This window comes from Panthera onca, chromosome B1 (assembly GCF_046562875.1).
Source record: "Panthera onca isolate mPanOnc1 chromosome B1, mPanOnc1 haplotype 2, whole genome shotgun sequence".
NCBI lineage: Eukaryota > Metazoa > Chordata > Mammalia > Carnivora > Felidae > Panthera > Panthera onca.
Genome location: NC_138342.1, coordinates 67,696,538 through 67,709,825, shown reverse-complemented (window position 1 = coordinate 67,709,825; position 13,288 = coordinate 67,696,538). Strand labels below are relative to the sequence as shown.

General features: G+C 36.3%; 1 protein-coding gene and 1 non-coding gene across 34 annotated transcripts in view; both read left to right on the top strand.

The window, feature by feature from the left end:
- The window catches only part of SEC31A (SEC31 homolog A, COPII component), a 71,371-nt gene that overhangs the window by 24,091 nt on the left and 33,992 nt on the right, over positions 1-13,288 (top strand). For 15 of the 33 annotated variants that reach the window (XM_060654736.3, XM_060654719.3, XM_060654717.3 and 12 more), the window contains 6 exons: positions 2,386-2,547; positions 2,740-2,892; positions 9,035-9,271; positions 10,276-10,350; positions 12,198-12,236; positions 12,744-12,821. In XM_060654736.3, the coding sequence (XP_060510719.1) occupies positions 2,386-2,547; positions 2,740-2,892; positions 9,035-9,271; positions 10,276-10,350; positions 12,198-12,236; positions 12,744-12,821 (744 nt within the window). The remainder of the gene's footprint in view (positions 1-2,385; positions 2,548-2,739; positions 2,893-9,034; positions 9,272-10,275; positions 10,351-12,197; positions 12,237-12,743; positions 12,822-13,288) is intronic. The other 18 variants (XM_060654739.3, XM_060654726.3, XM_060654722.3 and 15 more) reach the window with 3 other exon arrangements.
- LOC132693391 (U6 spliceosomal RNA) lies at positions 8,569-8,675 on the top strand. Its single transcript, XR_009616777.1, has one exon. It is a non-coding gene; the product is annotated as a U6 spliceosomal RNA (small nuclear RNA).

The window sequence follows — 13,288 nt, the reverse complement described above, 5'->3', positions numbered from 1 at the left end:
ATGAATGGCTTCCGTCTTTTTCAGTATTGGGGAAGAGATCATAGATTTTTTTTTTTAAGTTTTTATTTTCACTCCAGTTAGCTAACATACAGTGTTATATTAGTTTCAAATGTACAATATGGTAATTCAACACTTTCATACATCACCCTGTGCTCATCACAAAGTGCACTCCTTAATCCCCATTACCTATTTAACCCATCAAGACCATAGATATTACTTACAGCTTTTCAACTTTTACCTTCTATAATTATGATAGATTATTGTAAGTGTTTTGCTGGTTACTCTGATGGAATGCTAGCAAATATAAGAATATCTTCAATAGGTTTTAATCTATAATATTAAGATAGAAACAAGCACTTTTGTTATTTGATTTGTGGTTTAAAATTTTCAGATGCAGTGATATCTGTAAGAATATAGAAACATTAAAGTTAGGGGACATAGGGGCACCCAGGTGTCTCAGTCAGTTAAGCATCTGATTCTTGATTTCAGCTCAGTTCATGATCTCACAGTTTGTGAATTTGAGCCCACGTCAGGCTCTGCACTGGCAGCACAGAGCCTGCTTGAGATTTTTCTCTCTCCCTCTCTCTCTGCCCTTTCCTGCTAGCAAGCATGCACTCTTTCTCTCTCAAAATTTTTTTTAAAAGTCAGGGGACATAGGAGAAAAAAATTAAAATAGTAAGTTTTGCCTCATGTGATTTGTAGACCAAATAATAAAATCTTGCATTTTATACTGTGCTTTCCCAAATGAGTTCAGAATCATGGAAATTACTCTAATATTCTTAATTATATGATTTGATAAAATGAATTTTTGCATATGATTAGTTGTGTGTGCTTAGAATTTGAAGGAATAAACTTTTAGTACATGCTGCAACTAAAAACTTTAGTAGATTTTTATTCAGATGCAAATTAGGAACAGACCAGTGATTCACATTTGAAGCTATGAGTCTTATCAACCTTAAGCCTTAAAGACAAGCAAGCTAGGGGTGCCTGGGTGGCTCAGGCGGTTAACTGTCCGACGTCAGCTCAGGTCATGATCTCATGGTTCATGGGTTTGAGCCCCATGTCAGTCTCTGTCCTGACAGCTTAGAGCCTGGAGCCTGCTTTGGATTCTGTGTCTCCTTTCATTCTCTCTCTCTCTCTCTCAAAAATAAAAAAATAAACATTAAAAAAAATTAAAAAAAAAAGATGAGCAGGCTAAATGCCTTTTCACTTAGTTGTTTTCTTATAAAGTAAAACATTCAAAATGTCTGAGTCAAATTTAAGATAATTTGACTTACTTTTTTTTTTTTTAATTTTTTAATGTTTATTTATTTTTGAGACAGAGAGAGAGCGTGAGCAGGGGAGGGGCAGAGAGAGAGGGAGACACACAATCCGAAGCAGGCTCCAGGCTCTGAGCTGATAGCACAGAGCCCGATGAGGGGCTGGAACCCACAAACTGTGAGATCATGACCTGAGCCGAAGTGGGACGCTTAACCAAGACTTAGACACCCAGGCGCCCCTTGACTTACTTCTTAAAACCATAAAACTTTTGTTCCTATAAGCATCAATTAGCATCACACTAACTTTGAGTTAGCAATAATTATTACATTGTAAATGTTTTATATCAACCATTTTTTATAGTTTTTCCATATTGTTTCCTTTTAAAGAAAACTGTTTATGCTAAATATGTTTCTATTTTGCAGTAATAAGAATGCTGTATACATGGTTTTGCTTGAGTAAAAGCCAAATTCTCAGTGAATTCTTCCTTCTTGAGGTTATTTTTTTTTTTTTTTTTTTTTGAGACAGAGAGAGACAGAGCATGAACAGGGGAGGGTCAGAGAGAGGGAGACACAGAATCCGAAACAGGCTCCAGGCTCTGAGCTGTCAGCACAGAGCCCGACGCGGGGCTCGAACTCATGGGCCGTGAGATCGTGACCTGAGCTGAAGTCGGCCGCTTAACTGACTGAGCCACCCAGGCGCCCCTTGAGGTTATTTTTTAAATGTGGTCTTCAAATAGTTTAAATATGGTTGTTTGGATCTTGGCAAGCAAAAGAGCAGAAGACCATTATCTTTGAGTTTAACAAGCTTACTATAATAGATTTTTCTGGTCTTTCAGATGCACCCACTACTACCATTTCAATAAAAACAGGAAAACCTTAGTTTTTAATACACACTTCTTCTAAACTTGATTGAAACTTTGAATAAGCATTATTATTTTTTATCATAATAGATCGTCAAAATGGGCTTCTAATATTTTAAACAAGTATTTATAATTTTTTTTCCTGGCTCAAGACTCTTTCTAAAAGGAATTATTTAATTAAGCTGCACTTGTTAATCATATTAATACAGGTGTTTTGGCTGTAAAGTGGCTATATTGTTTTCTGACTTTTTGTTGTTGTTGCTTAGGTGTTATATGAACTTCCCACCAACACACAGTGGTGCTTTGATATTCAGTGGTGTCCCAGAAATCCTGCTGTCTTATCAGCTGCTTCCTTTGATGGGCGAATCAGTGTTTACTCTATCATGGGTGGGAGCGCAGATGGCTTAAGGCAGAAACAAGTTGACAAGGTAATAGAAAGCATTAAGATTTTAAATCATAACAATTGAAAAATATCATCTTATCATGGTATTATTTTGAAAATGACTTTACTATCAATGCTATGGATTAATTGGATAATTATGATAAAAATGTTTCTTGAGTATGACTTGAAAACATGTAATGTAATCTCATATAAATTATACTTGCATTATTTTTTTTAGCTCTCATCATCTTTTGGGAATCTTGATCCCTTTGGCACAGGACAGCCCCTTCCACCATTACAAATTCCTCAGCAAACTGCTCAGCATAGTATAGTGTTGCCTCTGAAGAAGCCACCCAAGTGGATCCGAAGGCCTGTCGGTGCTTCCTTTTCAGTAGGTGGATTTGTTTTTATGGTCCATAAGCACAAAGGACTTCTTTTAGTAAAGGGTTCTTATAGGATCACTCAGATGGAAGAAGATTGAGTGTGAAATATGTCTGTAGATTTTTCGTTATTCAAAATGGTTTCTCAGGAAAAATAGGACCTACTTTGTTTTTTATTTTAAATTGTGGTAAAATATACATAACATAAAATTTACCATGTTAGCCATTTAGAAACATACAGTTCAATGGCATTAAGCACATTTACATCGTAATACAACCATCACACTGTCCATCCCCTTATTTTTATTTTTTATTTTTTTAAGGTTTTATTTATTTTTGAGACAGAGAGAGACAGAGCATGAACGGGGGAGGAGCAGAGAGAGAGGGAGACACAGAATCGGAAGCAGGCTCCAGGCTCTGGGCCGTCAGCCCAGAGCCCGACGCGGGGCTCGAACTCACGGACCGTGAGATCGTGACCTGAGCTGAAGTCGGACGCTTAACCGACTGAGCCACCCAGGCGCCCCATGTCCATCCCCTTATTAAACTTGCCTTCCTTCTCTCTCTCTCCTTCCTTCATAATTTTCTCTTCTTCATTTTTTTTTTTTTTTAATTTGGAGGCAAGTGTATCTGTGTGTCCTCTTTCCTTCTCTTTATTCCTTCCAACTTTTTTTTAATTGCCAATTTCTTTTCTTTTTTTTATGGTAAAAATATGTAACGAAATTTACCATCGTAACCATGTTTAAGTGTAAATTACAGTATGTTAACTAAATACGTTTGTTGTACAACAGATCATCAGAACTTTTTTATCTTGTAAAACTTAAACTCTTTTACTATTGAACAACAACTGCTCATTTTCCCCTTCCCTAGCCCCTGGTAATCAAATTCTACTTTCTCTTTCTCTGAGTTTGACAACTATCAATACCTCATATAAATGGAATCATGCAATATTTGTCTTTTTGTGATTGATTTGTTTCACATAGCATAAGGTCCTCAAGGTGTTGCAGTGTCTGACAAGATTTCCTACTTTTAAAAGGCTGAGAAATAGTCCACATTTTCTTTATCCATTAATTTATCTGTGGACATTTAGTTTGCTTCCACCTCTTGCTATTATGAATAATGCTGCAGTGAACATTCGTGTGCAAATATGTCTTTGAGATCCTATTTTCAATTCTTTTGGATATATACCCAGAAGTAGGATTGCTGGATCTTATGGTAATTCTATTTTTAATTTTTTAAGGAGCCTCCCTACTGTTTCCCATAGTGGCTGTACCATTTTACATTTCCATCAACAGTGCACATGGGTTCTAATATTTCCACATCCTCACTAACATGCTGTTTTTTAATTTTTTTAGATAACAGTCAATGGGTGGGAGATGATAATCTATCTCATTGTGGTTTGATTTGCATTTTCCTAATGATTAGTGATGTGGAGCATCTTTTCATGTATCTGTTGGCCATCTGTATGTCATCTTTGGAGAAATGTCTGTTCAAGTCCTTTGCTCATTTTTTAATCAGGTTGTTTTTGGGTTTTTTTTGTCACTGAGTTGTAGGAGTTCTTTATGGATTCTAAATGTTAACTCTGAATGTTAACAGATAAATGATTTGTAAGTATTTTCTCCCATTCTGTAGGTAGCATTTTTTTACTCTGTTGATGGTTTACTTTCTGAACAGAAGCCTCATTTGTCTATTTTTGCTTTTTTTGTCTGTGCTTTTGGTATTACATCTATATCATTGTCAAATTAATGACTTCAGCTTAGAAAAACTTCAGCTTAGAAAACTCTGGTAGATCAGAAAGAAGAAATAAAGTCCTTTCCTAAATATTCTTATTTCACTACTGCTTTTAAGTCTTGTATAGAACAGACCATTTGTCCAGTGTTGGGTTACTTTCTTCATACAACCTACAGGTAAAATAAAATTTCATTAGTAGTAATATTAATAGCTGAAGTGTATTTTTTTAATAGCTAAAGTATATTTATGTACTGTGTGCCAGACATTGTTCTAAGCATTTTGCATATAGTAACATTTAATTCTGAGCCACTGAGAACTGCTTATAAAATAGCTATTACTATTACCTCTGTTTTGTAGATAAAGAGAAGCACAGAGAAATTAAAGAACTTGTCTAATCTTACAGATATAAAGATTTTAGCTATTCTACTGTCAATCTAATCTGATGCCTCCTGTGCATAATGATGAGAGTGAGTCTGTTGGTGATAATGCCTAAAACTAAGATAGTAAACTTACATTATTTGAGGTGGCTGGCTGGCTCAGTTGGTAGAATATGAGACTCTTGATCTTGGGGTCATGAGTTCAAGTCCCACACTGCAGGTAGAGATTACTTAAAAAAATAAACATATTATTCAACTTCCCATCATTGTAACAGAATTTGTACACAACATAGAATTCTGTATATTCATTTTTACCAAAACTGAATGAATTATCTCCGCAGCTACTACTGAGTTCTTGATATCATTCTTCTATTAATCAGGCTTGGAACTTTTCCTTTGACCTCTTGTAGTCATTCCTTAGGTCCAGATATTGCTCTCTTGATAAATCTCTTGGATTTAATTCTTCTTTTTACATTGTGGTTACTCTGCCTAATTTTTCATCTTTTCACACTGAGCTGTTATATGATTGCATGTCTATTGCTTATCTATTCCCCCTCCAATCTATACTACATACTCTAGATTAATCTTCCTAAAATAGACCTTTGATTATGTCACTCATAAATCCATTCTTTGGATTTAATTAGTGTCATCATTCCTGTTTAGTTTTCTCTACCATCTGTACTCCTGCCTTTGAATTTTTTCCTTTATGACTTTCCACTTTCTTTACTGAATCCTAACCATTCATCTAGTTAGTTCCTTCCTTCCCTAAGTAATTAATAATTTATTATTTTAAAATTGTATATGTACAAGGTTTAAAAGAAAACCACCTGTTCAGAAAAGATCCCCCAAATATAAGCTCTTTGAGGACAGACTGTCTAGTTCCCAGGTATGTTTTTAGTGCCTAGAATGGTGCCTGACAAATAGAAAGCGTTCACTATATATTTATCTTTGGAATGAGAAGTGAACGTCTTCCTCCTCCCTATTCACCCTCCTCTACTTACTAGCATTGGAGTATTATAAAGACAATAAATAACACTCTTTTCTTCCCCATATGAGTTTAAAACCAAATAAGAAAGATGGAGAATCAAAATATCAGCTTTAGTGCTGCCATAAGCTTGATTGGAGGCTATAGTTTAGATGTATTCAACCATAATGTACCTTTTAACAAACTAGAACATAGACTGCAAGAGCTGGGATGTTTTGTTTGCTTCTATATTTCCAGTTTCTGATTTGATGACTTTTTTTTTTTTAGCTTCACCCGTGCATTAGGCAGCCTTACTAACCTAGTTACAGGCAAGTCCAAGTACTGGAGGGCTTTTCTTTAAAGGTGCTGGCAGCTTATCTATATGGACTATTGCTTTATGAAGAAAGGTACAAAAAGAAGCCCTGAAGAGCTGATGTGAGCATGTTGCATTTCTTTCCTGAAGAACATCAGTGAGTTCTCTTCCAGGAGAGTGCGAAGGACAGAAGAGGCTGGAAGTGTTCTTCCTCTGCTAGTTCCTCTTACAGAATGCAAGAAAAATGCCCTCTCTGTGGACATGAGGGGTAGAATTCAGTGTCCCCCTCAAATATCTTTAGGTTGCCATTGAAGTTTTAGAAGTTAGGGTTATTTTTGTGATTATCTTTATAAATGTAAATAATATACCTAAATGTCCATGTCTTGATATATCAACTTCAGATGGTATTAATTAAAACTCTTCTGTGCAGTATTAAATTCGTACATTTATGCTTCCTTCCAGTTTTTCCAATTTCTAATTTCTACCAATTTTGGTAAATTACAGTATTTTTATATTGTTAAGACTTTAAAAATATTTTTATTGTGTTCAATATCCATATTTGTTTTGGTTGATTTGAAAAAATGATGACTAACAGGCAGCACTTACCATTATTGCAATTAAGTGACATTATATTGTTACATAGAACCAAGTAAATGGGTAAATCCTCTTGTGAAACCCAGTTTAGGTCTTGGTTCTGGAGGGTGCAGTTTCACCAACTCCCCAAAATTTGGGGAAACCTAGCAGTTTTGCCTTTCTGTAAAGTTCCATATCCTGTGTGGTATTACCTGCACCACATTTAGAACCTACAAGTGCCTATTGTTTCAGTTGTATTTTCATGTTAAATTCCATAAAGATAGTGGTTTATGTTTTCTTGGTATTTCCTAGAGTGCGTGACATAACAAAAACTTTGCACATAGTAAACATTTAAAAAGATAAGCTTATGGGGGCACCATGGGTGGCTCAGTCAGTTAAGGGCCCGACTTCAGCTCAGGTCATGACCTTGTGATTCACGAGTTCGAGCCCTGCATCAGGCTCTGTGCTGACAGCTCAGAGCCTGGAGCTTGCTTCGGATTCGGTGTCCCCCTATTATCTCTCTGCCTCTACCCCACTCTCACTCTGTCTCTCTCTCTCAAAAATATATAAACATTAAAAAAAATAAGTTTATGTAAAAACCATAATCCTTATACAAAAATTACTGAGTATGAAGGATGAAGTTTGGTTCTGTGCTTCCTTCCTTACCTATATTTATTTGTATAAATAAATCAGATATTAACTGTATATTTGCTATGTACAAGGTATTGTAGGTACTGTAGGAGATACAAGACTGAGTAAATAGAGAACCACAGAACCTTCCTTGGAAGTATAGGAGAGGCATAACTTTGCATCTACCCTCCTAGGATTTTCACCTGGGCCTGAGAATTAAATTGACAAGACAAATTAACAGGAGAAAAGCATACAAATTTTTATGTATACCTGGGCCCTCATTGGGAAATGAAGATGCAAACAAATGGCAAAACCTAAGTGCTTATATACTAGGTTGAACAAAAAATGGCAGTTGTACCTAAAATATTTAAAGAGACTAAAGGGAGATAATTATCATTTAACAAGTCTCTTTGTATATATTTCTCTCAGCCTGACTCCCACCTCTGGTGATAAGAATGTTTCTTTCCCCCTGGAATAGACAGGGCAACTCTCACATGGGAGTTTCATCTCCTGCTTTTAGGAAGAAAAGAGGAGGTCAGAGGCACCTGGATGGCTCAGCCAGTTAAGCATCCAACTCTTGATATCAGCTCAAGTCATGATCTTGTGGTTTGTGAGTTCCAACCCCCGAGTCAGGGTCCACGCTGACAGTGTAGAATCTGCTTGGGCTCCTCTCTCCCTCTCTCTCTCTCTCTCTCTCTCTCTCTCTCTCTCTCTCTCTCCCCCTCTCTCTCCCCCTCTCTCCCTCCCTCCCTCCCTCCCTCCCTCTCCCTCTCCCTCTCCCTCTCTCTGTCCCTCTCTCTCTCCCCCCTCCCTCCATCTCTGTCTCTGTCTTTGTCTCTCTCTCTCTTTCTCTCTCTCTGTCCCTCCCCAGCTCATTCTTTTTCTCTCTCTCAAAATAAATAAATATTAAAAAAAAAAAAAAAGGCAGGTCAGGGTGCCTTTCTTTCCTGCTGTCTTTCAAGTAGTCTTTAGCTCCAAATAATCCTTATGCCAAATGGCATATTTTGGAGGGGCATATTCTGCCACCCTTTAAAACTTAGAGCCTAGGACAGAAGGTGAGGCAAATACATATAGCTAATAGTTGAGTCAAAAGAGGTCTATAGTGCTCGCTTAGGCAGCACATATGATAAAATTGGAACGATGCAGAGAAGATTAGCATGGCCCCTGTGCAAGGATGACACACAGATTCGTGAAGCTTCCACATTTTTGGAAGAAGAGAAAAAAAGAGATCTATGATATATTGAGGACATCTGAGGTGGGAGAGGTGACATTTGCCCAGGCCTTGAAGAGAAGTAACATTGAGTATGTAGAAGTTGGTGTAAACAAGTAGGTGAGAAATTATGGGGCACAGTAAATAGTACATTTTATCTAGAAGGTAGTAGGTAATAAGAATAGTAATTGAAGATCAAGTTCAGACAGTGGAGTATGGGATACTGTATCAGCTAACTTTATCCAGAGTGATAGATTTTAAGACCATAGTTCTTTCCGTTAGCAGGTTTTACAGTAAGTGCAAGTTTTGGCCTTATCCTTGTGGTTGAGAGTGACTTTGTTCATTTGTTCTTTTCTAGTTTGGAGGCAAACTGGTTACCTTTGAGAATGTCAGAATGCAGTCTCAGCAGGGAGCTGAGCAGCAGCAGCAGCCACGCCCTGTGTTCATTAGTCAGGTTGTAACAGAAAAGGAATTCCTCAGCCGATCGGACCAACTTCAGCAGGTTGTGCAGTCACAAGGATTTGTCAGTTATTGTCAGAAAAAAATTGATGCCTCTCAGACTGAGTTTGAAAAAAACGTATGGTCCTTTTTGAAGGTAAAGTTGGCATTAAAACTATTTCATTATCTGCAAATTTAACTATTCCCATTATATTCGAAATATGTCTTAATAAAGAAATTATTGCAAGATTGTGATTTCAGGAGCTTCTTGATGAAATTAACGAAACATGAAGAGCACACAACCATATTTTTATGTCAAGAGTTCTTCGTTCTCTGCTTTGAAAAGCCTAATATAAAGTACTTCTTTTAATAAGTAAAAAATGACATACTAGTTATATTTAAGTGAGAGAGACATAATGTTCAGCAGATCTATTTTAAAATTAATAACATAGAGTTTAGTATAATAGAAACATAGAATAATTTCTATAGTAGATCCAGTTAAGGAAAATGGGAAAAGAGGGAAAAGCTACAGGGGAGAGAGGTTGGAGGCATTTCTCATTCCTTTTACTGCATTGCATTTAAGACAATAGAAAATAGAGTTTTTAGTTGGTCATTTTGCCTCCAGTGGAATGTCTGTTTCTTAATACCGAATTTTCCAAAGAGATCTTGAATATAACAAGGTTAACTTCTAAAATTATAGAATTTCATATCTTGTAATTATGAATTTGGGGAGAGAGTTTTAGGACATTTGAGTGTTCCCCATAGTGTTGGGTTCTGCATGCATATAACCATTGGACGTGACTTAGTTTGTACTTAACAAAAATTATAGTTTAAACTTTGGAGTGCCTGGCTGGTTCTGTCAGCAGAGCATTTGACTCTTGATCTTGGGGTCATGAGTTCAAGCCCCACAGTAGGCATAGGGTTTACTTAAAAAATAAAAGTAAGCTTTATTCAACAAGGATAATTAATTACTGGTATACTTGATATTTAAAAAATATTTTGGAGATTCTTTTAGTAGTCTTCTATATAGTAGATATAGAAAACTTTCCTTGATACAGTAGACTTTATTTTTGATGATTTTTAATAATTCTACTTGGAATTTGATCAGTTAATTGAAAATTTAAATGCAGGTCTTTATTTCAAGACTATGTCTTTTTAAAGGTAAACTTTGAGGATGATTCTCGGGGAAAATACCTGGAACTTCTAGGATACAGAAAAGAAGACCTAGGAAAGAAGGTAAATTTCTGGGAAAGGTTAAAAGGCTGTGCTTATAAAAGTAAATATTTATGTAGCATAGGTGTTCTGTTTTATAAACTTCTACACAGATAACCTCAAATCATTCAATATATATTTAATAAGAATTTGTGTTTGGTTGCCAAAGTTCTAAATACATATTATTAAATATGTAACCTTACCTTGTACCTGGATTTAAAAGCTGCCAGAACCATCTATAATTCAAACTTGACTTAATGAGCTGTGTTGTATCGGGTAGAATTGGGCCTTGGAAGATAAGAGGCTCTGAACTTCAAACACTGGAAGTAACACTTAGATTTTAAGAGGGTATGTAACCAGTGGCCTTGGAGGAAAAGAAAAAGGGGAAACTGTTAGAGATCACCCCATGTTCACTACAGCTTAAGTAATAAAGAATAGAGTACTGTTTGAAGTTACCACAGTTTTCTACCCTCACTGTTTATGCCTTAGCCCACGTTCCCAAACTCTGTATTGAGTTGGTCCAGCTGACAAGTAAGTAGTAAATATTTTGGAACAAGGGCAATTTATTGTACTGAACCTGAATAAACAAAAGTCTGATTGATTAGCTTAATATTCAGCTTAATAATAATTACTTAATAAAAAGATTCCCTTTTAAAAAGAGAAAGTCCTGGGGCACCTGGGTGGCTCAGTCAATTAATCGTCTGACTTCAGCTCAGGTCATGATCTCGTGAGTTCATGAGTTTGAGCCCCGCATCGGGCCCTGTGCTGACAGTGCAAAGCTGCTTTGGATCCTCTCTCTCCCTCTCTCTCTCTCTCTCTCTCTCTCTCTCCCTCCCTCCCTCCCTCTCTCTCTCTTAAAAATAAAACATTAAAAAAATAAATAAAAATAAAATAAATAAAAAGAAAGTCCTATTCCAGTTTTTCAGTCTTCTTCTCAAAGAGGGGCTTAATTATTATTCATTCCACAATATTGACATGAACAGCATGAAAAACACTCTGACTTTGAACACCTTGAAGGAAATATTTTAGATTCTTTGTGTAATTTGTATTGGCCCTTTGTTGTTCTTTCAGAGTGTCTAAAGTTTTCTATGGCATTGCAGAGTTGTTGCATATATGGTACAGCTTAGATACTACGCACTCTGAGCGATGCTGAGCACCATGAAGATTCGTGACCCTTCGATGTCACATCACAGCTCTGCCGCTTATTGGCTGTGTGTCTTTGCTCAATCCTTTAGATATTTTTTATATTTAATTTTATTATTAGTCTGAACTTCTTGGTGCTATAACTTGTAGGTTTGTAAGAGATTAATATGAAAGTTTTGGGGACGTCTGGGTGGCTTAGTCGGTTGAGTGTCCGACTTTGGCTCAGGTCATGATCTCACGGTCTATGGGTTCGAGCCCCACGTGGGGCTGTGTGCTGACAGCTCAGAGCCTGGAGCCTGCTTCAGATTCTGTGTCTCCCTCTCTCTCTGCCCCTCCCCCGCTCATGCTCTGTCTCTCTCTCTCTCTCTCTCTCTGTCAAAAATAAATAAACATTAAAAAAAAAAAAAAGTTTTGCTGAATGCCCGATAGCAAAAATGAAGAAATAGAACCTGTTTGTCAAAATACTTGTAATAGCAGTTCTTTCCATAGTGAGTGCCTGAAGAAATTTTTTTTAATTAATTATAGTTATTTAAAACAAAGTAAAAGAAAACATGCTTGTTTTGAGGTTAGGTTTGTGATCGAATAGCAGATTTTATTCTTTTAAACACACCATCCTTGATCTGAATTTTTGTGGATTTTGCCAATGAAAATGGAGAAAGAGGTGAGCATTTGTTACATGCACTGAAATAGAATTCCATGTAGTAGGTGAGTTGTTGTTTTTATTTCAGATTGCTTTGGCCTTGAACAAAGTGGATGAACCCGATGTGGTAAGAAGGCCTTTAAAAATAGCTACCTTCCAAAAATTTGGTTTAGGTCATAACAAAGAAGGAAATGTAATTTAAGACATGTGTCTTTTTTATTGCTTTACAGTGTAAAAATACATGCTGATTGTAGATATTTTAATAAGTGAATAACTATCATTTTAAAATAGTATAAGTTTAGCTGGTAGAGCATTCCTTTCTCTTGACAATATTTGAATTTTGCGAAAGAGGGCAAACAATATCAGTGGCTGCTCAGATACTTAAGGTTAAGATCTCTGTTCCCAAGGGACATTTGATGGGGGCTGGGGGGAGAGGGAGAAAGGAAAGTCTTAGCAGTCATGGCTCTTTGCTTTTCCTCTATTAGTGTTTCTTAAATAAATTTACTTAGTGTTGCTTCTTATGATTAAACTAGCTCTGAATTTTGTTGGTTTGGTCTTTTGTCTTGCTTGTTCACTAATATTCTTTTAATGCTACGTCCTTCAACTTCCTCTGTAATTGTTTTGTGTACCAAAGGCTCTTAAAGATTCTGACCAAGTAGCACAGAGTGATGGGGAGGAGAGCCCTGCTGCTGAAGAGCAGCTCTTGGGAGAGGTACTTATTTTTTTCCTTTTTAATTACATTGGTAAAGTATGTTATATTTGTTTATCTCACATTGAAATATGGAAAATTTGCTTGACTACTTGTCAGAATGAAATTGGGAGATGTTGTTTTCTTAGAGATTTTTGGGCTAGGAGTCTATTTACTAGTTTGACAGAACTGTCATCAGTGAAATCTTTAGTCCTCTGACCTAGCTTCTGGATTATATGTCTTAAAATTAACAGTTGACATGAGATTGACTTAATTCGGTCAGATGGATATCAGCATGTCACAATGAAAAGAGATGTTGCTCAGAAATCCACAATGCATTGCATATAAAGTTTATGTTTTTTCTTGACACATTAATATTTAGGACCTACGATCAGTGAGAAACAAAGGCTTCTAGATTAGTCTTGAACTTTGAATCCAGGTATAGAAATTTTCACTAATTTGAACTGTCATGATTTTTTGATTGACATGAT